Here is a 25,508-nt window from a genome sequence, read left to right as displayed (position 1 = left end):
AGGTAAATACAGAATATATAAAAAATAGTTATTTAAGAGACATATGGTGACTTCTATATTTATGAGGGAGGTGGTACTTAAGCTGGACCTTGAGAAAAAGAGAATTAGGAGTTCCAAGAGATAGAGGTGAGGAATGAAAGTATTCTGATCATAGAGTACAGCTTGTGTAAAGAAATGGGATGTTGTTGATGAGGAATAACAAGTAAGCTAATTTGATTGGAGCACAAAGTGTGTCACAAACAATCAACCTAGAAATATAGGCCAGAACCAGATGGTAGAGATCTCTAAATACCAAAAAAGAAGTGTATTTTATCTTCAAAGCAAAAGGGAGCCACTAAAGCTTCTTGAGTAATAGATATGGTTAGATCTGTACCTTAAGTATCAATATGGCAGCTATTTGGAGGATAAATGAAAGAGAAGAGGGATTGATTGCAAGGCCAATTAGAAGGTTAGTTCAATCTATCACTCCAGTTAAGAAATGATGAAGGCCTTTGACAGAAAAAGGGAAGTTAGGAGGAAGGTGGATTTAGGGAGAAAGGTGATTTTTATCTTTGGACATTTGGAATTTGAGACGCCTATGAAACATCCAGGTGGAGATGTCCAGCAGGCAGTGGAAGATGCAGGACTGGATCTCAGGAAAGATTTGAAAGAATTCTTTATAGATTCAGGAGTCATCTACAAAACAGTGATAGTTGAATAGATGGGAGAAGATAAGATCAACAAAAGAATGTAAAGATTGGAGAAGAAAGAGTACAGGTTGGAGGCCCAAGAATGGATGGGGGACTTGAATGGATATCCTACAAAAAAGACTAAAAAGGATCAATCAGATAGGAAGGAGAACCATGAGGGAAAAGTGTCACAAAAACATATGGAGGAGAGAATATACAGAAGGTGAGGATTATCAAACAGTCTTAGATAGTTCAGAGAAGTTAAAAAAGAATGAGGACTGAAAAAAGTACATTAGGTTTTTCAATGAGGAGATCATTGTTGACTTTGGAAAGAAAAGATTAATTGAGTAGTAAGGACAAGTTGTATTTCAATGAGCTGAGCAGTAAGTGGCTGATATGGAAATGAAGGCAACAAGCACAATCCTCACAGTTTATTACACTCCTCAGTTTTCATGACCTATAATTTCACTCTTTCTCTTAGACACAGAAAAGGATGGTTAGACCTCAAGAATTATTTATAGGTCAGCTTTAATATTTTGAATAATGAAGCTCTTTTCTGATAATTACAAGTCCTTCCATATTTCTCTAAATAGCACTTTTCCCTAATCTTTGCTTATTCCTAATGTCTCCTAATTTCTTTGATCTAACCAAAACCAAATTCTTTTATCCATCCCCATTTTCTTTAGTCCATCCTCATTCTCCTTCCATAAGAATCTTGACCTTAGTCCCTTTACAATTACCAGTTCAATTATATATTGTTGTCGTTATCCCCATTTTCTAGTACTATCTATAAACAACCAATCCTTGCGTTCCATAACCTTTTCTCAATTCTTAGCCTCCTCAACTTCTCTACAGGTTTTGTTATCAATGATTAGTCCTTACCTCCTGGATACTCTCCCTGGGCTTTTATGACACGACTCTATCCTAGTTTTCTTCCTGGCTGATTACTCCTCAGCCTCTAACTCTGGGGTTATCACTAAAGGCTCTGTGCTGACTCTCTCTTCTCTTTTTCTTTCCCCTTCTTCTTCTCCTTTACACTCTTTTCCTTAGCTCCCTCGAGTTCAAATACTTTTACTATACAGGTGACTCACAAGTTTGAAGAATAACCCCAATCCCTTGAGCTCCAGCTTCATGTGACAGCTGCCTAATGGCTCACCTCCATCATTACATCCTATAGGCATCTCATATTCAACATATCCAAAACAGAACTCAATATCTTCCCCTTAAAACCCATCTTTCCTCCAAATTTATTCCTATTGGGCATCATTTTTTCATTAAGCCAATTTTATAATCTAAGAATAATTTTTAGATCTTTTCTTTCTTTCACTTGTCATATCTAATTAGGCACCAAGTCTGATTGATACTTTGGCCACAAGATCTCTCATCCATCTACTTCTCTGCATTCAGGGTGCCACTACTTTAGTAGGCCTTATCAAGACTCACCTGAACTATTGTAATAGCCTTCTCTTTTATTTCCCTGTTTCCAGCCTCTTCCCTAACTAATTCATCCTACATTTGGCTGCAAAAATCATCTTCCTAAGGCACAGGACTGACAATGTCACTCTCTGGCTCAAAAACCTTTTTTGATTCCTTGTTGACTCTGGGATATAAACGCAAATTCCTGCAGTATTTCTGACTCTTCCTAATCTGGATGCCAACTACCTTTCCAATTTTATTTTGTATTTTTCCATTTTGCGAATGTTTTGTAGTATTGCCTTTCATTCCAGTCAAACTTCACTACTAGCTATTATTTGGATTTGGCATTCTAACTCTTGCTACCATATGATGACATAAGCTTTCCTTCAAGGCTGAATTAATGTCTTCCTCACTGACATTTCTCCAGAATCTTTGTTTTTCTTCAGAGTTGCTTCCCTTGTACATAGTAGGTCCTTTTTTTTTAACTTGTAGAATTGAAAACAAGGAAATAATGAATCAGCATAAAGGTAGGACTATTAATCAGTATAGCATAAGTGAGGCTATTGGGTGTTTGTTTTAGCTTAATGTTTTACTTGTGGCCTTTGGCACCTGTCTTTAGTGCCTATCTTTAATCCTACTTTCCCTTCCCTTTATACTCCCTTGCCTTTTAGTGGCTACACTGTAAGCAATAATAAAATTTTTTTTAAACCCTTGTACTTCGGTGTATTGTCTCATAGGTGGAAGATTGGTAAGGGTGGGCAATGGGGGTCAAGTGACTTGCCCAGGGTCACACAGCTGGGAAGTGGCTGAGGCCGGGTTTGAACCTAGGACCTCCTGTCTCTAGGCCTGACTCTCACTCCACTGAGCTACCCAGCTGCCCCCAATAATAAAATTTTTAAATGCTCTTTTTTTACTGGAGGAGAGATATTTTCTCTTTTTTTCATAATTTATCACCTTTCATGTTAGTTTTAAAAGACAGTGCTCTAAGAAAATTATTGGGCTTGCGTAATTTTTTCTCCATATTCAAGTTCTTTCAAAGGATCAAAATTTTAGGTTGTATTCTGATGTTGATATAGTACTACTTCCTGCAAATAACCAATGTTTTTATGTAATTAATAACCGTAATATGTATTATTCATGTATTAGCATATTACTTACATCTGTATATATTTTCACATATTTTCAGGATTTTACATTTACTTACAATGTATTTTACATATATTATAATATAATTTTTGAAAGTGGTCAATGTGGAAATTTGCTTTGCCTGACTACTTTTATTTGTTACAAGTGTTTTGTTTTCCATTTTTTCTTTCAATGGGAAGGGAAGGTGAGAGCAAGAGAAAATAGAATTTTGTTGACTGAAAAAAATAAAATTATATATTACAAAACCATAAATTAAGGCATTGATTATCATAACAATCTCATGATGGGGAGGTAATATTAAATGTTCCTACCCTCCTTTACAAATGAGGAAACTGAGGCTCTGGGAACATAACCGACTTCCTTTAAGTTAATATAGCACATAAATGGTGGAGCTAGGACTTGAACTCAAGTCAATTCATGTCAAGTACACTGATCACATGATTCACATTTTCTACTGGAATTTGCCTTTCTTCACTCCTTATCTTGATTTTATCCTCACCTTCTCTAGATATGGAATTTGAGGAAAATGGAAGTAGTATACTCTTAAGGGAGGTCACCCTGTGATGGTATCAAAGACATTTGAAAATAGTACTGCCCTTGGAGTCAGAAGACCTCAGTTCAGAACCCAACTCTTTTGATTATTCTCTGGCTGACCTGGGGAAAGTCACTTCTAGGTTAATTTTTGCAAAATGAGAAGATTGGACTATGTTCCCTAAGGTCCCTTCCTGCCCTAGATCCTGTGGTACTTTTCACATTTTCCAGAGAAAGAACTCAGGCAACTGAGGACCTAGAGACTTATCTAAAATCACTCACCATTTTTTTTTACTGAATCTTATCTTGATGTCCATTGGTTTCATAATTCTATATTTAATGACTGTATTGGAGTCTTGTCAGAAGACTAAAGATTTAGATCAGAAATTATTTAGAAGCCACCAACATCAGCAACTTTATTTTGCATTTGATGGCACCAAGAACCCTAAGAGGTTAAATGTCCAAGAATACACAAGTAGTATTTAGCAGAACTAGAATTCAAATCTAAGATCCATCATACTTTCACTGTAATTATCAGTTTGTGACTTTTTATTGTTGAAAAAACAGCTGATGGGGACAGTTGGGTAGCTCAGTGGATTGAAAGCCAGGCCTAGAGACAGGAGGTCCTAGGTTCAAATCTAGCCTCAGACACTTCCTAGTTGTGTGACCCTGGACAAGTCACTTAACCACCATTGCCTAGTCCTTACCATGTGTCTGCCTTAGAACCAATACACAGTATTGATTCTAAGGTGAAAGGTAAGGTTTTTTTTTTTTTAAAGAAAGAAAAGAAAAAATAGACAATTGAATGGGAAGACATTAGCTGAAAATTTTTTCAATGATATCTTAGAATCCAAAGGTATCAGAATGGTATGCATTTTATAACTTTAGATGTTAACTTTGAAACGATAATGAATCCAGTGTTAGAAATTAAGCTGTTGCAAGTTATTTTGTTTTATGGATTTTCCTTTTCCAAAATATTTATGATTTGCTTAAGGGCTTCCTTTGCTGATTTTAAGTTTTGGACTTTCCAAAATGGCTAGTGCTGCTACCAGTTTTATTGAGCATCTAGCCAAGACATTCTAGGAAGTTTTTTAGTGGCATGCTCTACGAATTAGAAAGGAACCCCAGAGATCAGATTAACCTTTTAGTTTGGCTGCTTGGTCTTTTCCTTTTCCCAGTGAATGGCAGGCATCATTAGCTTCCAGGGGGCATATATCTGGGATAGTGTAAGTAGAGTCCTCATGCACCAACCATCTGCACTGAATGTTCCAGCAATGGCTCAGCTGACGTGAATGAAAGCCAGTGAACTTCAAACGAAGCATGGTTTTTGCACATATATACATGTGCCAAGTTATGCTTTTGCTAAAATGGTTTTGAAAGTTTAGCCCCATTTTTTTTAAATTGTGTTCCACATCTAGCCATAACGAAATGTCTCAATGTTTTCTGGCCCCTCTATCTCCCCCCCCCCCAAAAAAACCCTTTTCTTCTGTCCAGGTGTTATTGAAAATAAATTCTCTTGTTATTATCTTGTTCCCATCCTTAACATGCTCTTAGGAAAACCAGTTGAACTCTTAGGCTGGCATGTGAGTTTAATTTGTATGTATACCTAGGTTTCTAAAGAAATAGGAAGCAATTTTTAAAAGTCTAATATCATATTATTGAATTGCTTGATAGGTAGAAGAATAGAGCTTCCCATCACAAAACTGACTTCATGAAACCTAAGGGCCCACTGTTAGGATGGCAAGTTTGGTACCCAGGAATTGCCATTGAATTAACAGATGGATATTACTTTAAACAGCTTTAGCATATGAAAATGAGGATTTATCTGATAGCTAGAATTTAGACAGTAATTTAAGGTTTGCAAAGGGCTTTGCCTATAGTATCTCATTTGATGAGGGAAAAGATCCACGGAGGTTTAGTAACTATTTGCATACAATGTGATACATCATGTGTACAATAACTATACTACCAAGCAGAATATAAACATGCAATAATATAGATATACAGTTCAACAGAGCTAGAGGAAGGAGATAATTCTTGTTGGCAGTCAAGGAAGGCTTTAGAGAGGAAATGTCACTTGAATTGGGACCTGAAAAGTGGGAAAGATTTGGAATAATGTGGAGAAGGAGGAGGAGGAAGGATTTTCTCTACAGTAGAAACAGTCGAAGTAAAAACACTGAGGTAGAAAAGCCTGGAGTATGTCCTGGGAACAACAAGTAATGTATTTTGGCCAAAGATTAGTGTTTATAAAGGGAAGTGGTGGAAGATAAAACTAGAAATATGAGTTGGGGCCAAATTGTAAAGTGCCTTAATAAATGCCAGAGGAGGGAGTTTATACTTAATAACAAATAGAAAAAGAAGTCTTTATTTTTTCCAAATAAGAGAGTGACATGGTCGTTCATTAGAAAGATTAATTTATATGGGGTAGATCAAATACTAGTAAGAGTGGGAAACAGAGAGACAAATTAGGGAAATATTGCAATAATCCAAGTAAGGGTGGAGGAAAAGGGAAATCTGGGACAGTTATTTTAGAGGAAGGAACAACACTTCTTAGTGACTTATTTAATGTAGCATAGGATTGGGGGAAATAGTCAAAGTTGATTATGAAGCCTCAAGGGAGAGTGAGGTGCCATGGGCAGAAATGAGAATTTTTAGAGAAAATGATGAGTTTGGCTTTGAATGTGAGAACCCAGAGATGCTGGTGGAGCATCCATGTAGATATAAAAAAGGAGATAGTTAAAACCTGCTGGTCTGGATCTCAAAAGAATGGTCAGAGCTAAAGATTTAGATCAGATAGAGAAGTCCAAGTTCAATCCATGAGAATGGATGAGATCCACGAGGGAAAAAATAGAAAGAGAGAAAAGAAAAAAAAAAACATTTAACAAGGCAGAAAGAAGAACCAGCTAGGAAGATCTAATGGGGCAGTCAGTGTGAAGCTGTCCACCGACTTCATGAAGATTCCTAGTGGGTAGGACACTCAGAAAGGGGAACCAGGGAATGAGAGGAAATGGATTATGGGTTAAGGACTAATGGAAAGAAAACATAAGGCGAAAATGAAGACACGTAGACAAAGGAAGTTCTGGCATAAAGTAGTCAGACAGCAAGTAAGCTCTGGTGGATAAGAGCTTCCATGGTTCCATGAAGCTCTGATGGTAAAGAGCTTAACTCTTAGCTGACATACCTCTCTTTTATTGGAGTTACCACAGTATAGGGGAAAGGGAAAAACAAGTGGTCTGATACATTGGCACTATGAGGTAATCATCATGAGATACAAACTGTTGGAACCTAAAACAATAATAGGTAGAGCTAACACCTAGATCAGGAATCCATATGCTTTAAGGTCTTGGTACATATGTTTATTGATTGTTATTGGTAAAATAAGGAGACTGAGAAAACCGACCAGTCTTCTGGAGTGTAGCCTTAGGGAAAGGCTAGGAATTTGGTGAGGTTGAGGTTCTATTTAACTCAAGGTTACAGAAATGAATCATAAGCAATACAAGAGTCAGTTTTTTGAGCCTTCTTAAAATAATATCAAGATTAATGTATACCTGGATTGCTACAAGGAGATGCGCAAATAACTATAACTAAATTAAATCCAAATAGTTGATATAAGTACAATAAAAATGATTTACTAAAGGGATGATTGTTTACTTTTTTTAATTATTTATTGTGAAGCAGAGGTAGAAATGCTTGTGGGAAAACTGTCACTGAGCCACTATTGACAAAGGTATTTTGTGGTGTCCAGCATTTAGAGCAGGCAGAGAAGCAGGAGCAGAACAAGCATAGACCAGTATTCTAGAAGCCAAGGAATGAGAAAGTCTCTAGAAAGGAGAGATAGGAGGCAGATTTCTCAACACTTAAGGTACTAAAAGAGAGGTCAAGAGGATTAGAGTTCAGAAAAGGCCCTAAATATTTAGAGATCATTGACCTTTTGGGAGACCTTTTTTAAAAAAAAACCTTGCATTCTAGGGTCAATTCTGTATATTGGTTCTAAAACAGAAGAGTGTTAAGGGCTAGGCAATGGAGTTAAGTGGTTTGCCCAGGGTCTCATAGCTATAAAGATTCTGTGCAGATTTGAACCCTAGACCTTCCATCTCTGGTCCTGGCTCTCAATCCACTGACCTACCTAGCTATCCCCTGGGAGACCATTTTTGAAGAATTTAAAAGAGCTGAAGTAAGATTGCAAAGGATTAAGTAGTGACTTAGTGGAAGGATTGAGCTCCAGAACTGTAATCAGGAGGTCCGAGGTCCTAGGTCCAAACCTGGCCTTAGACACTTCCTAGCTATGTTATCCTGGGCAAATCACTTAATCCCCATTGCCTTTCTACTCTTCTGGCTCAGAGCTAATAGAAGGTAAGGATTAAAAAAAATCTTGAGTATCCCTTCACTGATCTAGTTTTAGGAAGGTCCTTAAGGACTTGGGGGGGACCACATATATGTTATATACACACATGTACATGTATTTATTGAGAGACAATGTGAAAGACAGAGACAGAAGGAGTTAATTTCAAGTTTTGCTTCTATCAAATACTAGCTGTGGATCCCACACAGAGGGCAAGTCAGTTAACCTCTCAAAGTCTCAGGCAAATCTCCAAGACTATAAACTGCAAAGCAGAAACAGTTTTGGTCCAGAAAGTTTTCTCACTGGAACCCTGGGCAAATCAACCTCCCAGGCATATCTAAGACCGTTCACTAATATCTAAGACTATTCATTACACAGAAAGTACTGCCCAGAATTGTCACTGTGAATTTTCCTTACTTGGCAGATCTCCATATCAATGAAATGACAGGTTCATCCTCTGCCTAAATCTAGGCTTCCAGAGCTGCTCCTCCACACAGCATCCCCTCTGTCCTCTCATCTAATTTTCAACTGCTTTTATAAACTAAGAATCCTAAAAATCAGGAGACTACTAGAGTTTGTAAAAGGCTGTTTAGCACTTCGTTAATCCCATTCTCCCATTTTATAGATAAGGAAACTGAGGCCCAAAGAGGTAATATGATTTACCCAAGGTCACACATCCAGTTAGTGGCCAAGATGGCAATTAAATTCAAATCTCCTAATTGGTTCTGTTTACACCCCTTTGGATGTCAACCAGACCCTATTGATTACCAGAAAGAAAGAAAAAAATCCTGAAATGAAGTAAATAGGCTGAATATAGAAAGTAGTGAATATCAGACCTCTCACCTATAAGAGTTGACCTGTGGGGAAAGGTTATTTTTTAAATAGATGTTGCTATAACCTAGTTCTTGCTGAGTTCTGGCCTCATTGCAACAGCCCTGGGCTAGAAAGAAGAAAGAATTCTAATATGGGCAGAGCATCAAATCCCTGGCCGGGGAAGGAATACATACTTTCAAGTGGATTGTACCAAGCAACATGTTTCAAAACATTGGGAGATTGGGAATGTAACCAGCTACAGAAACAGTCAGTTTATTGGGGGGGGGGGGGGAAGAGGGAACAGGGAGGAGAAGGAGAAGAACCCAATTGCTTTTGTTTCCTTTTGTTTTAATCCCACCCTGTTTCTTGTAAGAATATAATGGAGTCAGAGTCTGGAGCAAATCGCTTATTGGTGCCTTTGGCAGAAGAAAAGGAGCTATAAATGTAACTTGATGGCAGGAAAATCCTTAGCTTTGTGAGCTTTTTAAAGAAACTGCATCCTTCTCTTTCCTTTAGACTGCCAAGACCAACACACCCTTTTCCTAAGGTCTTAGAACTTCTCTTTATGTCAAAATCAGCCTGAAATTTATACTTCTAGGCATTCCTCTAGAAATTAGAGGTAACCCACCTATTTATTTTTCCTAGCTAGATCTTTCAGCATGTCTGTGGTATGTTGGCATCTCTGCTGTTTTCTGACAAGGAACAATTTCCTCACAGTGTCATTAAAATAATTTCTCCTTGGTATTTATCTATAACATTGTCTGTTGAATTGAGTAATAAATTCAATTCTTTTTTTATGCTATAGTTTTTCCTCCATCCAAAACTACTTGAGGAGAGGGGATATTAAACCACAGAATATCACAGCTAAAGTAAGCAGAATGCTTTCCACAGTCCATGATCCAATGTACTACATTTTAGGATCTCAAGATTTGAAGTCTCCCTGTATAATTCCATCAGGTGTCAAGTTTTACAGAATGGTGTAGCTTCATAAATCATTGTTGGCATTACTGTCTTTTGAATTTGAATCTCATTTTCACACATTTGAGGGTCTGTGAATAGAGTATATATATTTTTTAAATCTGAATTTCCTCATTTCAGTGTAGGAGACTCTGCCCTTTCTTTTTGGTGCAGAAGCAAGACTGGCACTTGTTTATTGTTGTGGTTCCATACTGAGCCATACTGTTCATGGGGTTTTCTTGACAAAGATACTGGGATGGTGTGCCATTTTCTTCTCCAGTGGATTAAGGCAAATAGAGGTTAGGTGACTGAGGCCGAATGTGAACCCGGGTCTTACTGACTCCAAGCCCAGCACTCTGGATATTGAGCCTTCTAGCTGCCTCTTGCTTATAGACAAAACCATAACTAAGAATTTTGATGCCTAGGCCAAATTGGAGTGGGGTAGAGAATAGTAAGAAAGAGGGGAGGAAAATAGAGGACAATTGGCTTCAACCTGACCTAGGACCTCTGATGATCCTCAACCCCAGGAATGAGGGAAAAGTGGGAAGAATAGCAAGCAAGAGACTTGGAGATGAAAGAAGATGACACAAGAGAAAGAAAAGACAATTAAGATACATACTTAGCAGAAGAGCGCAACCGGAACAAATGTATGCCTCAGATGATAGTGCATCTGGGTCCCGTACCAGTTTTTCTACCCTAGTTATGGCTCTAATTTTACCATCATTTTCAGTTAATATGTATTGAGTGGTTTGTTTTGATCATAGCACATTAGAATTACAGTAAAGTCTCTTGTTTAAAAGAAAGTACCATAATAAAACCCTGTGTTTCCTATACTATACTAGTTAAAAGATATTTATGATCAGTTTCCAGAGTAATTAGACTATTTATAATTTCATGTAATCTGGGGAGACTTTGTAATTTGTCCATGGCTACTTGACAGTGTCAGATTACTCAGGATTAACCCAACTGCCTCAGTACTCCACAGAGAACCATTCACATCAGCATAAACTGAGGACATTTCATGTAAGGTTTTGAGGCCTCCACAATTGTGCCATATTGGATCAGAATTCTCTGGTCCATCTGGTCTGACATTCTGCTTCTAGCAGTGGTACCGGATGCTGAAGAAAAGCCAAATGACAGGCAAAGCCCAACTCAGCTAATTGTTCAAAACTGCACAGAAGGAAGCCAAGCACACACGACTGGGTAACACCCCATTGAAATTGGCCTCTTTTCCCTTGCTGTGGCTCTAGTTTGCATAGATTCAGATATTCTCCCTGTACAAGGAAAACTAGCATTGTTTCTGTTTCTGGAGCTGGATTGCTTTATGCAAGTTGAGCTGTGGCCAAAACAGGCAAATGTCACAAGGTTCTGTGAGTAATGGTCCTGACAGATCTTCTTTGGCAAGCAATGTGCTGCCATGCCATCATTGCTGGCATAGTATGAGGGTTGACTTAAGGACTAAATCACAAAGCCAGTGAATCACCCTTTTTTATACTCTGTTCCTAACATCTAAGCACCGTAATAAATAACTGATTGATTGCAAATAAATTGATTCAAGATAAAGAAACCTCAGCATGCAAACTAATTAATTTAGCATGATTTCCTTTAAGCAAATATGCCTGGCAATGATAGATAATTTGAAACATTAGGTAGAAAATCTTGTGGGAACATTGTTACAAAAATGCACAAGAAAGCATTTTTGTAGTGTTTTGGAAACAATCAATCAAGGATAACAGGATTTTTCTAAGGGTATAGACAAATTACTAGATTAGATCTAAAGAGGTGATAGTATTTTACTTTCCAATAGAAAAAATAAGTTTCATTCTGCTGAAGAAGTAATTTGGTGAAAAATAAGCCACAATACCAGGGTACAGAAGTGACCCTATTTATTTTTCAGAGCATAAAGGAGTATAGAAGAAAAAGTTTAAGACCCAGGTTCAAAGTCCTGTTTCTGCCCATGTTCTTAATAGACCTTTAGGCAATTTGATTGTTCCTTAATTTTGCTTGGTTCTGAGGCAGTGGATAGGATGCTGGGCCTGGTGTTAGAGAAAGACTGCAGGCCATATCCTACATATGTATTAATTGTATGACCCTGAGCAAGTCATTTAACCTGTCTGACTCAGTTTCCTGAATTGTAAAATGAGACAATAATAATACCTATTTCCCAAGGCCATTGTGAGAATAAAATGAAATATCCATAAAGCATTTAGCATAGTTCTTGGCACACAGTAAACACTTAATAAATGCTTATTTCCTTCCTCCTTATTTAAAGCAGTTTATAGGAATAAACAGAGTGAAAACAATAAGCCATTTATTTTCCATAGTAGACTATAGATTTGTCATTTACTAGTGGGTCTAAAGGTTTAAAAAAAGGAATTGGTAAATTGATTGATTGTTCCATTTATATTGGTGCCAATGTCCCCTTGTTCCCATAACAAATGTTTTATAATAAAATATAGTTTGTGGTTGTTTGTCTAATGTAAACTAGTGAATCAATAATAAGCCTTTTATAAATGGATTCTTATTATTACTGTACTTTTGTCAATCATGATCTCATTAAGTGGGAATTCCCATTCATTCTTTGAAATTTTTATCTGCTATAGTTGTTAATTTTTTAACCATTGAACATCCACCTGCTTAGAAGCTTTCCTTTTTTTTTTTAAGGAATGATGGGATACCACTGGGGCTGTCCCTCTGTTTAACAAGAATATCAAAAACAACAAATAACTAACCTACCTTTTTCTAGTCATCCATATACTCAGTGTCTTTTATACCACTTTTCATATTTATGTCAGTATGTTACACATTGTAATCCACTATGTGACTTAACACTTTGAACCATTTGTAATTTTAATTCTTCTGAAATCATGATCTGTGATTCATAGACAAATGCCATCACTAGAATAGTGCTGTTAAATAAATGAGTTTTTTCAACAGAGAGCTATTTTAATTTTTTTTAATTCTTCACAATTTGCTATCAAGCAAAGTGTCAAACAATGTGATATATATGTATATATATGCATATATATATTTACCCAAGTGCTCACCAATTATGGAAGATACCGTGTATAAAAATCTAAAAAAAAAAATGAAAGAAAGAAAAGTAAAGGTTTCTCTTTGGATAATAAGGTTATCCAAATGCTTTTCTCCCTGGGTTATGTCATACAAGTTAATGGAACTCTCCATCATCTCCTTAATGAAATGTAAATGTAAAATAGATTGGACTAACCATCCACATGGTAAAAACAAAAGGGATGAAAGCATTTATGCCCCCATCTAGACCGAAAACTCCTTCAGTTTATGTGTATTTGTGTTTGAGAGAGAAAGCCAGAGAGAGAGAGAGAGAGAGAGAGAGAGAGAGAGAGAGAGAGAGAATATGAATGTCCAGTTGATTGATTATTCTAGCTGCAGTTTCAAAATGTTCACTTATGGACTGCTATGGTGACCCCTGGGCTCATTCCCTTGCTCCCTAGGACTATCTTGAGATATATTAATTACTTAACCAGCTAAGTGGAGTGGAATGCATTGTTTGGCCACAAGATGACACTCCAGTTATCTTTAAATAGTTTCCTTCTCCCACCCTATCCTCTTACTACTCTCAGCTCCAGCCTCCTTGGCTAGCCAGTGACTGATCTAGCTCCTAGGCTCAATGGGAACATAGAAGATGAGATGTAAAATGTATTCAAAATTATACCAAATATAAAATTCAATTATCAACTAACTTGAAAAAATTTCCAATTGGCTGAATTCACTCCCTTAGACATTATCTTTCTAAAATTTGAAATGTCACCATTAGTGACCATGTGATTTGTTAGCTGAATTATTTAGCATAAAAATTCAAATAAACAGTAAAACACTGGGTCAAATAGAAGCCTACAAAACTGCTGCCATTTGGGTCATTCCCATCCCAAATTCCTAGTCCTCCTTTCAGCTGGTTGCAGAAAAATGAAAAGGAAATAGAATTAGGCAAGTTTAAAAGTAATGGGAACTTTCCCCAGCAACTCCTCTGAGAAAGCAATGGGGAGAAAGAAATTGTGAAGTGAAATTCCATTCGATCTCCCTGGTGGCAGCAGTTATTTGGTCCACATCACATTGCTGGGCTTCTCATCTTGTGGCTGCCTCTGTTCTGCTCCAGTTTGACCTCATCAGCCCCATCTCCAAGAATGGTTTCACAAAGAGCTCACAGTTCACATCTTGCTTTCTCCTGCTTTGGCTCCAAATCAGGAGTTTGGACTTCCCAATGGCTTCTTTTTCTGTATCCATTTCTAAACCCCAGAAAATTCTAGGCAGACATTTCTTCAAAAGCCAAAGAAGTGCTCGAATAGGAGAAAAAGTAAAAAATTCTTAAACACTTATTATGTTTTAAAAATTCTGCTAAGCATTGAGGATATGAATTTTAAAATAATGTGTATAAATCCTACTGTAAAGGAGTTCACACTCTGAGAGAGACAGAACATATGAAAAGAATAATAAAGTTTGTCTTTATTGATGATAAGGCCCAGGAATCTTTAGGTTACATCACTGCTAAGGTGACACAGGGGTCTGGAGGATGTAAAAGACTAAGAAATTATTCTGGTGTTTCTAGATGGTCTTGTTACCACTGTGGAAAGATAAATGGATAGACAGACATATATGATCCAAATAGATAAATAGTTATACTTACCATTTTATATAGCACTTTAAGGCCTGTAAAGTATTATACAAATATCTCATTTTATCCTCACAGCAACTCTGGGAGGTAGTTGATATTAATATCCCCATTTTGTAGATAGTCAGGGGTTAAATGACTTGCTCAAGGTGCTAACTACAGAGAGAGAGACAGAGACAAAGAGAGAAAAATGCTAGCTATTATAGATAGATATTAAATAGACATTACAATTTTTAAATGAGCTCTATATTAAGTATCAGAATAGATTATATTAAAATCTATGCACCAATTTGGTAGAAATGTATCTACTCCAACATTAACATGAACAGTAAGATTTGGTTTTAAATACCCAAGAAATTCCTTTAAAAATAAATAATAGCTAACAAGGAAATAGTTATAATAAAAATACTTAGTATCATAGATTTAGGGTGAATGCATTATATTTATATATTATACTAACCCTAGGAAGTAGGTAGTATTAGTCACATTTTACAGATAAGGAAACTGAGATCTAGAGGTTAACTGATTTGCCACAATTAGACAGCTATTATGTATCCGAAGCAATACTAATATCCTATTTCCCCTAACTCAATTTTGGGAACTCCCTATCATCCTAGATTTCTCCCTCTTTCAGTAAATACCAACTCCTATGGATAGATACCATCTCAAAAATCATAACTTGAACCCCCTCTTTTCCATTCCCATGGTTCACAATTACACCTTAACTGGGCTAATGCAATAGCTTTTTAAGTAGTCTTCTTACCTTTCTCTCTATCGCAATCCATCCTACTACCACCAGATTAAACTGTGTAATATATAACTCTTATTACATCTCTGTCCAAAAATTACTGAGTCCTCATTGTCTACTAAAGTTCAAAGACCTGAGCATAATGTTCAAGGTTTTCCACAATTTCTTTCTAAACTAGCTTTCTAGGCTCTCTTCTACATTCTAATTTTCCCCACTCATTTTTCTTCTTGAGAACTCTTCCTCTAACTCCAAAGGATGAAACAATTAGCAAATTTAATCAGGTCAAGTGATTATCAGAATTTCATTTTAAGTTATGTTATTCATTTTCATTTACTATTCAGGTTACATAGAACCTTGAGCCAAATAAGAAGTCATGATTTTGTAAGATATTTTGCTTTAGAACAATAAACCATACATTTTGAAAACATGTTTAAAGGGTCATCATAAGGTTCGTCTGTGTACTGCTATAAATTGTTATTTTAAAACAATAAGGCTTTTGTAATTCATGAAAAAATTAAAATGTTTCCTAGACTCAAAGAATAAAAATTCAGATACCGTGATAGAAAAATGATAGTACGGAACCAGAGGCTTCTCTTGTAATATAGCTCACATAAAGGAATCCAATTAGATTGAATAATAGTAAATATTTGGCAGAGGACCAATCAAAATAAATAAAATATAATTTGAGCTTTTATGATGTTATTTGTTAAATATACAGTTATACCATGATTTATGCTGGTAGTTTTCATCATTTTTGAGTATGAAGACCTCTGTTTTTCATGCCCACTTCCTGATAAATGCTTGTTGATGAATTGATCAGTTTATCAAGGAAATAATTTTCTCTCTCTCACATAATAATAAGTTGAACTTATTATTGTATATCGAATGTATATATTGTATATATTGAATGAAAAAAATAGAGATTTTTGGACCCCTTGTAAAATAACTTCAGTTGCCCATATACGCACAGCTTGTAAGCCAGGAACTGCTATTTTGTTCAACAGAGATGTTTCTGACAAATTTTCAAGCTGAAGATACTGAAGTTGAATATTATATTAAGTCCAGTAGAAGAACAGTGCTTGAAAGAATCCCCCTGAATAAATAGCCTTTTGTAGAGTAAATAATCCTTTTCTAATGTAAATAACCATTCTCTAGTTGTCTGTTTTCTAAGTTAAGGTTTTCAAATACCCTACTTTATTAAAATATAAATACAGGATTCTACCATAACAAAATATCCAGAGTTGAGTAACCTATGCAAGAGGCATTTATAGGACACAGATGTAATCCTTCTTTTGACTTCCTGTTTGAAGAGGTCTTTACTAATTATATGCATTAATTTCTCATCATGAATGTGGTAATAGCATACAACAGAGAAAATAAGAAAAGCTTTTTAGTTGGATATAAGCTTCATCATGCTTATTTACTCCAGATGGCACGGTGTCTGGCTATGTGTGTGCATGTGTGTGTGTACATATGCATGAGGTAGACACAGGGCTAGTTTTTCTTATAAGCAAAAGAAGCAGCTGCCCTGGGCTTTATGAAGGATTCATGCTAAGTCTAAAAAAGAGCAGGGGAGTTAAAGGCATTGCCTTTCAAGCACTCATAATGAACAGATAATCAGTTCTTCTGCAGGATCACCTGGCTTGACAGAGGTGGCTAGGTGGCTAGGATAAAGTCGAGGACTTAGTCTCAGGAAGATGGTCCTTCAGAATCTTCCCCCAGACACTTATAGCTGTGTGATCTCAGGGGGAGTCTCTCAGTTCATTTCTTTATCTGTAAAAAATAGAGATAACTCTAGCATTTCCTTTGTAGGATGTAAATGTAAGGATCAGTTAGTCATTGAACATTTATTAAGTGCCTAGTACATACCAGGCACAGTGCTAGACCACTTGGGGATATAATGAAAGGCAAGCTCACAATCTAGAGATTAAAAGGATCAAAAGAGATAATATACCTAAAGTGCTCTGTAAACCTTAAAACATTATATAAATGTAATAAATAAAATATAAATAAAAATAAAATGTAATAAAATCTGTTATAATTAATGTTTGAGTAACTTTGTCTAACATAGAAACTGCTCTGAAGATCTCTTGCTAATTACTATAGGCTATTAAAAGCAAACCAAAAAAAAAATTATCAAACCCTTCAAAAAGTGTATGTTAAGGGCAGCTGGGTAGCTCAGTGCAGTGAGAGTCAGGCCTAGAGACGGGAGGTCCTGGGTTCAAACCTGACCTCAGCCACTTCCCAGCTGTGTGACCCTGGGCAAGTCACTTGACCCCCATTGCCCACCCTTACCACTCTTCCACCTATAAGACAATACACCAAAATTAAGGGTTAAAAAAAAGTGTATGTTAAGCACTTACTATATGCCAGGAATTTTACTAGGTGATGGCAAACCTATGGCATGGATACCAAAGATGGCACACAGTGCACTCTCTGTGGGCACACAGCCCCCCTCCCTACAGACCCCAGAGCTCATTACTAGAAAAGCAGAGGGACTTGGGCAGAGTTGCTCCCCTCCCCCTCTCCACCACACCTGATGATATTTTTCATATTCCTCCACCCTCTGCCCAGCAGCCCAATGGAAATGCACAGGGATGGGGGTGTAAGGAAGGCAGCTCACAGGCAGCAGAGCTGGAGGGCAACAGAGAATTTGGGCTACTCCCCTCCCCCTCTTTACACTTAATGAGGACATTCCTCACTTCACCCACCCCCATCCCCTCCACCCAACAGCCCAATGGGAGCGCTTCCTCTCTCCCCTGTGTGTATGGGGTAAGGGCAGGAGGGAGGGGCATAGCACTCGGTCGGGGGAGGGGAGCTGGCACTCCATCTTTAAAAGGTTTGCCATCACTAGTCTAGGACTTTCATGTAAAGTAGGGAAGAAAACAACAAAACAAACAAAACAAAAAGGGGCATTCTATAAAAGTTTGCCCAAGACTACAGTGAGACTGGGAACATTCACTCATCTATATCTATACCTCACCTTCTTCTGTTTCTACTGTATTCCTTGATTAACTGTCAGCAATTTTTTTTTGTCTTTTTGTAGATGACACTGGGTGCCCAAGTAGTCAATCAGTATCTCCTGTGAAGACTCCCTCAGACACTGGAAACAGTCCAGTAGGCTTTTGCCCTGGAAGTGATGAAGACTTTACCAGAAAGAAATTTAATATTGGAATGGTTGTTGATGGAAATACCCAGTCATCCCGATATAAGAAGGAACCAAAGACATGTCTCACCAAGCCAGGTATGTGTATATTTTATTATACATGCATAGACACACATATACATACACATACATATGTTTTATATGTGTGTATGTAAATTTGTGTGTATATTTCACTGTCCATTCTTGACAATTAATTCTTTTTTTTTTAATAAAACCCTTACCTTCCATCTTGGAGTCAATACTGCGTATTGGCTCCAAGGCAGAAGAGTGGTAAGGATAGGCAATGAGGGTCAAGTGACTTGCCCAGGGTCACACAGCTGGGAAGTGTCTGAGGCCAGATTTGAACCTAGGACCTCCCATCTCTAGGCCTGGCTCTCAATCCACTGAGCTACCCAGCTGCCCCCCTTGACAACTAATTCTAATTAAGCAATTAATACACACTTCTTTCCTAAGTAATATAGCACATGTAGGGCTCATAAATGACTTCTTTTTTGCTAACAGAAAGAAAAACCAATGTTATGTTTCCATACTTGTTCTCCTGAAGCAAAGTAATTTCTCATTATGGAGAGGGGGGGAAAAACTAGATCCAAGAAGCTAAAACTCAGCAATACAAGAAAGCAACTTAATGTCACTAAGTCTGCACTTAACCACACTAAGGTACCCGGGGCTGTACGTCAGCAGGTCAGACTATACTGGTTATCTGATTATTACCCTGTTCTTTAAAGTTACGAGAGTGTGGTAATAGAAGATGAAATGCAGTAACTACTCAAAAAAAAAACTATCAACAATAATTATTTCAATTCTATTAGTTAATAATGCATTGAATGTTAAAGTATATAATAATTCTAATCAAATTTAAAAGTAAGGGATATTGTCATTATTAAAATTTAAAAATTATGGGCTTTGATGTTGAGATTCAGAAGAACAGATCAAATATTTTAGACATCATTGTCTTTGATGTCCAAAATGACCGGCATTACCAGTTTGCTTCTCAGCCAGAAAAAGACTATCTATGACTTACATGTATCTTCAACTTTATGGACCATCTCCTGATTTCTGGTTAGTGATGATGTTACTGTCTCTAACTGTACCTATTTGCAGTTTAAACTCCAAGCATCTTCATTTTATTAGGGCCAAAGCAAAACGATCTGTGGCTGCACAGTCTCTGCTATCTGCTTTGGTCATTCCTGAATAATTGATGTCCATGCTACACTGACTTTCAATTCTTCTTCAAAATGCTTTTGGACATTCAGAAGAGCAGGTAATTTAATGTCAGGTGTGAAACTTCTTGTTCTTTCAATATTTGGATTGAAAAAAATGAACAGCTTCAAGCAGAGGCACATTTATTCTAAGGGAGGTCATAGCAAATGTTAATTGGGATGAACTAATTTAGAATCTGATGTTTGTAGAGAGATAAAAGAGAACCAGATATTTATATAATGAATGGTTTGAAAAGAATATAAACGTGAGAGGAATGTTGGTCAAAACAGGTTAGGGTATTCATAATCATCAGGCAGAAGAGTGGGAATGAGTCACTGAGGTACATGAAACAATAGCAAAAAGGAAAAAAATGTCACTGTACATGGGGGAGAGGAGAGGAAAGGAGTATGTGTTCAATGAAGAATTCAAGACCGATTACCTAAAAGGAATTGAACATTACTCCTGTCAGTCCTCTCCTCAGAACTCTTCAGTGGCTCCCTATTGCATATTAAATATGATTCAAACTCCTTTGTCTAGCATTGGAGACCCACCACAATCTGCCAGCACCCCACATTTCCATCTTTATCTCAAATTATACCCCTTTGGCTTTCAACACTCTACCCAAATTGCAATATTCTCTGCGGTTGAAAATGGATTGTATGTACTCTTACACCTCCATGCCTTTGTTCACATTGTTTCCAGTGCCTGGAATCTCTCCACTCTAGAAAAACACTGTGTCATACTGGAAAGAGCAGTAAATTATGAGACAAAAGAACTGAATATGAAGTTTAAATTATCTATGTCTTAGGTTTGTGAACAGAGGCAAATTATTTAACCTCTGTGTGTTTTGGTTTCCTTGCATAGAAGATAAGTAGATTAGGACTAGAAGACCTATATAGTCCTTTTCCTATCTGGAGGAAATAATTGGAAGAATAAGGAACTTGGCACAAGTGGAGAAATAGACTCCACCAAAAAAAAAAAAAAAACCTAGACCAAATTAAATTCAATGACTTCCTAAAACAACAAGAAATATTAGAATAAAGTCAAAAGACTGTAAAAATAGAAGAGTATGCAATATATCTACTCTTAAAATTATCAAAAATAACTTAAGAATCACTGGACTTTCTGAAAAGTATGACCAAATTTCAAGAAGTTATAAAGGAAAATTTCCCTGATCTATTAACAATGGATATACAAAGAAAAATGGAAAGCGTACACTAATTTCCTCCTAAAAGAAACCCCAAAATGGGAAAGAAGAAAGAGAGAACATCATATAGTGCCTGCTATGTTCCAGGCATTGCGTGCTAAGAACTTTACAAATATCTCATTTAACCTTCATAAAAACCCAGGTGAAGTAGGCACTATTATTATCCCCATTTTACAGTTACAGAAATTGAGGCAGCTGGAGGTTAAATGACTTGTCCAGGGTCACTTAGCTATAAATATCTAGGGTCCAATTTGAATTCAAGTCTTCTTGACGCTAGGCCCATGGCTCTATACACTGTACCACTTAGGTGGCTAATGAATGAAACGAAATAAATGAAAACTCCCAGGAATGTTACAGCCAAGCCAAAATGTGTAGCTTTCAAGTCAAAGAAAAATACTAGAAGCTACCAAAAAGAGTTCGAGTATTAAGGAAACACAATCAGAGTCACATAAGACTTAACAACTACAATAATAAAAGATGGAAAATCTTAGGATACAAAATTCCAAAAGCCAAAAGATAAGGGCTTACAAACAAGATCTTACCCTGCCTATATATATATATATATACACACACACAAATGGAGCTTTAATCAAGAAGAGAGGGCTTTTAGACCTTCTTGAAGAAAATACCAAAATTGAGTAGAAAATTGGTAAGTTAAATACATTTCAATCATTAGAAGGGGCTATATAATATTGGAAAATTTTCTAATTGGGGAGAAAAGGAAAGCCTTCAGAATCCTTAATATTTTAAATAGAGAATAGAGACCATAAAGAAAATTAAATAAGACAAATAGAGGGTCTGGGCATGTTTTCTTTTAGTTTTAATGATCTGAAAAAAGCAAAAGGAAAGTAAAGGAAAAGAGAAGAAAAATGAATAAACTAGGGAAGAAATGAAGAAAGGAAGAGTGGAACTATTTCTCATAATTGGGGTATTAGGAGAGGACGAGGATAGGAACATTGAGGAAGAAGTAGAGAAGTAGGTATCAAATAAATCCCCAATTTATCTGAACTAGAAAAAGGAGGGCTAAAAATACAAATAGGGATGAGTGCTAAAATACATTAAACTGAGTTGTAAAAAAAACAGGTACTAGGAGATGGGAGTTTAAGAAGAAAGATTGATTCAAGTTGGAAATAATCACAAAGAAGTTTATTAAGTTGCCCATATTAAAAAAAGGAAAATTCAAAATAAATTATTAGAAACTATTTGTCAAATTACGGGGCAAAAAAATGAAATTAAATGAAACAATATTTTGTTGTTTTCAGCTGTATCTGACTCTTTGTGACACTGTGTGAGGTTTTCTTGGCAAAACCAAGAAATGATAGTTTCCTTTATGATAAATAGAAAAAATAATAGTACCTATCTCCCCAAGGTTATTATGAAGATTAAATGAGATAATATTTGCAAAGTACTTACCACTGGAATTGTTTGCCATTTTCTTCTCCAGCTCATTTTACAAATGAAGAAATTCAGGCAAAAAGGGTTAAGAGACTTGCCCAGGATCACACAACTATTAAGTGTTTGAGGCCAGTTTTAAACTCCTGAAGATGAATCTTCCTGACTCCAGAAAGCATCACTTAGATGCTAAAAAAAATTACAAAAATATTAGAACCATATTAACAGAGCAAGACCAAGAAATTGAGAATTTGAACAATACAACCTCAAAACAAAAACAAATTGACACAGCCATTAATGAATCCTCAAAGGAAAAATATACTAAGTAGATTTACAAGTTAATTCTATCTGACATTCAGGGAAAAATTAACTCAAAATTTACAGAAGCTTTGCAAAAATAGAAAAAGAAGATATCCTAAAACATTCATTCTGTAATACAAATATGTTCTTGGTGCTTAAACTAGGGAGAGACAAATCATCAAAAAATAAATTATATACCAACATCACTAATGAACATCTATATAAAATCATTAGAAAAGAAGCTAAAATAACACATCAGAAAGTTTGTCCAGTATGATCAGGTAGGATTTATGCAAGAAATGCAATATTAGGAGAACTATAAACATAATAAATTATGTTAATAACAAGAGCAACAAAAATCATATGATTATATCAACACATGTAGAAAAAGTTTTTGACAAAATATGTCATTAAAAAAATAAAACACTAAGCAGATCAGGGCACAGTGGTGCATGTCTGAAATCTCTACTATGGCAGGGTAGGAGGTAATTGGAGGTTTACAAATCCCTTGAGTTTCAGAGTTCTGTGGGCTATGTTGACCGTTATCCATACTAAGTTCAGCATTAATTTTGTGAGCTGATGGACGGTGAGGGGCAATTTCCAAGAGTAGAAAAAAAAATCACACTATCAATTACCATATAAAAAATGCTCCACATCTCTAATAATAAGAAACATAACAATTACAGCAACTCTTGCGATTCTAACCTGATGTGCATCAGATTAGCAACAATGACCGTTGTTGAAGGGAGGGCCTATAGAAGATGAGAACTTTAGTTCTTTTGGTGAAGTTATGAATGGGTCTAGTGATTTTCTAAAGCATGTGGAACTACACTTTGAAATTCACAAAATTGTGTATACTGAAATATATCACTTCTAGGCACATAGGCCAAAGAAATGAAAGAAAAATGGAAAGGATCCATGTGTTCAAAATTATTCATACCATCATTTTTTATTGTAGTAAAGCACTGAAAACTGAGGGGAGAAAGCATATGAATGCAATATAATATTATTCTATAAGAAATTACAAAAAGCATAGTCTCAGAGAAACCTGGGGGAAATTGTATAAACAGATGCAGAGAGAAGTGAGGTTTTTTTATTTAAAAAAATTACAACATTAAAAGACTTCAAAGCTTTGATCAATGTAAAGAGCAACTGACTCCAGCAGATGACCTGTGATGGATGATTCATGGCCCCCATCTCCTGACAGAGAGGTAATAGACAAGGGTGTAAAATGAGACATATTTTGTCCATAAAATAGACAGCCAATTGCTTATTTGTAATAAGGAAAGTTTTGCTGTTGTTTAAATGGAGGAGATGGCTGTATGATGGGATGGCAGATAAAGATGAGAAAGAACAAAAAAATGTCATTGAAGCATTTTTTTAAATACACAGAAGCAAACAAAAGGAAATTCAGAGTGAGACAGACAGATGGGACAACTCTGACACTAACATATCTAAATTATGATATTCTTTAAAATATCATAATAGAGGTTCATGATTTCACTTATAATCCTACTTTCTGTCCTTTTTGGAATATGAAAATGTTGATATTTATTGGCATTTCTTAACTCAGGAGCAACAAATACATGTACATGCATGTATGGGTATATATTTTAAGCAATTCAAGTGCTATCTTCTCCATGAAGCCTTCCTTATACCCTCTGCTCTGTAATGACCTTCCCCCACTCAGACTTCACATATTACTTTGCTTTGTCCCCATTTGGTGTCAGGATAATGGATTTGGAAGGATCTTTAAAGGTCATTGAGTACATGTTATAGAAGAGGAGACAGATACCAGAGAAGTATGACCTGCCTAAGGTGACAGAGTTTGTAAACAACAGAGCTATAATAAAAAAAACAGTTCCTCTGATTCCAAATCCAAGTATTCTTTCTACTATACTGGCTTATTTATGGATGTCTTATTTCCCCCCTAAACTTAAAGTTCCCTAGGGCAGGGATCATTTTATCTAAGTCTAAATTCCCTAGACAAAAGGCACTTCATAAAATGCTTGTCATCATGTTTTCATAAAAGGAAGGCTTTTTTAAAGCAGAAGCTTTTTCATGAGTGGGATATAAAAGAAGTAAGGAAACCAGAAGCCCGGGGCTTCTACTTCAATATGAGTATCACCAAATGATATAGGGAATTAGAGGAATAATCCCTTTGCCTTAGAAATTCTGCCTTAAGGTATTGGTCACCAGGTAGGTCCTCACCTGCACCAAACATGAGCTTTGTACTTCAGGATACAAGAGCATCCAGGGCAGAATCTGAGCTTCTACATAATCTTTATTTGAGTAAGAGAGAATGTAGTGTTGTCCTTCTTGATTGAACCTGAAAATAATCATATATAATGTTACCTGAAACTTATAAAAATTTATAAAACATGAAATTCTCTGATGTATAGTATTCCTTATTCATTGAGGCTACAGGGCCAACCTCAAAGTCAGGAAAATATAAGCAGATACAGGCTATGTGACCCAAAACAAGTCATATAGCATCTCAGTGCTCCAGACACTTCTCTAATATTATAAACTGCAAAAGTACCAACCAGCATTAATAGAAAGAATCTCCTTTTCTGTGAATTCCCAATATTAATGAAATCATGGAGCCTATCCCTAGTCCCTCTATCAGTGATTCCCAAAGTGGGCATCACCACCCCCTGATGGGTGGTGCAGTGATCCAGGGGGGTAGTGATGGCCACAGGTGCATTTATCTTTCCTATTAATTGCTATTAAATTTTTTAAAAATTAATTTCTAGGGGACTAAGTAATATTTTTTCTGGAAAGGGGGCAGTAGGCCAAAAAAGTTTGGGAACTACTGCATCTAGATAAACTCTAATCCTACAAAAAGTATCTTCTTGCTTAACAAGAGTTATTCATCTTGCTGAGACTTGATCATTTTAGGACATTAGTTTCCACAGGGGAAGGACAAAAGACAGTGGAGACCAAACTAGAATCAGAGCAAAAAGAGTAACCC

The 25,508-nt window shown here is 36.3% G+C and overlaps 1 protein-coding gene across 1 annotated transcript in view; it reads left to right on the top strand.

The window, feature by feature from the left end:
- The window catches only part of SYBU (syntabulin), a 95,541-nt gene that overhangs the window by 8,061 nt on the left and 61,972 nt on the right, over window positions 1-25,508 (top strand). The window contains exon 3 of the mRNA XM_044668833.1: window positions 18,316-18,513. Coding sequence (XP_044524768.1) covers window positions 18,316-18,513 — 198 coding nt within the window. The remainder of the gene's footprint in view (window positions 1-18,315; window positions 18,514-25,508) is intronic.

The sequence above is a fragment of the Gracilinanus agilis genome, chromosome 1 (genome assembly GCF_016433145.1).
Source record: "Gracilinanus agilis isolate LMUSP501 chromosome 1, AgileGrace, whole genome shotgun sequence".
Taxonomy (NCBI): domain Eukaryota; kingdom Metazoa; phylum Chordata; class Mammalia; order Didelphimorphia; family Didelphidae; genus Gracilinanus; species Gracilinanus agilis.
This window is presented reverse-complemented; position numbering and strand designations above follow the sequence as displayed.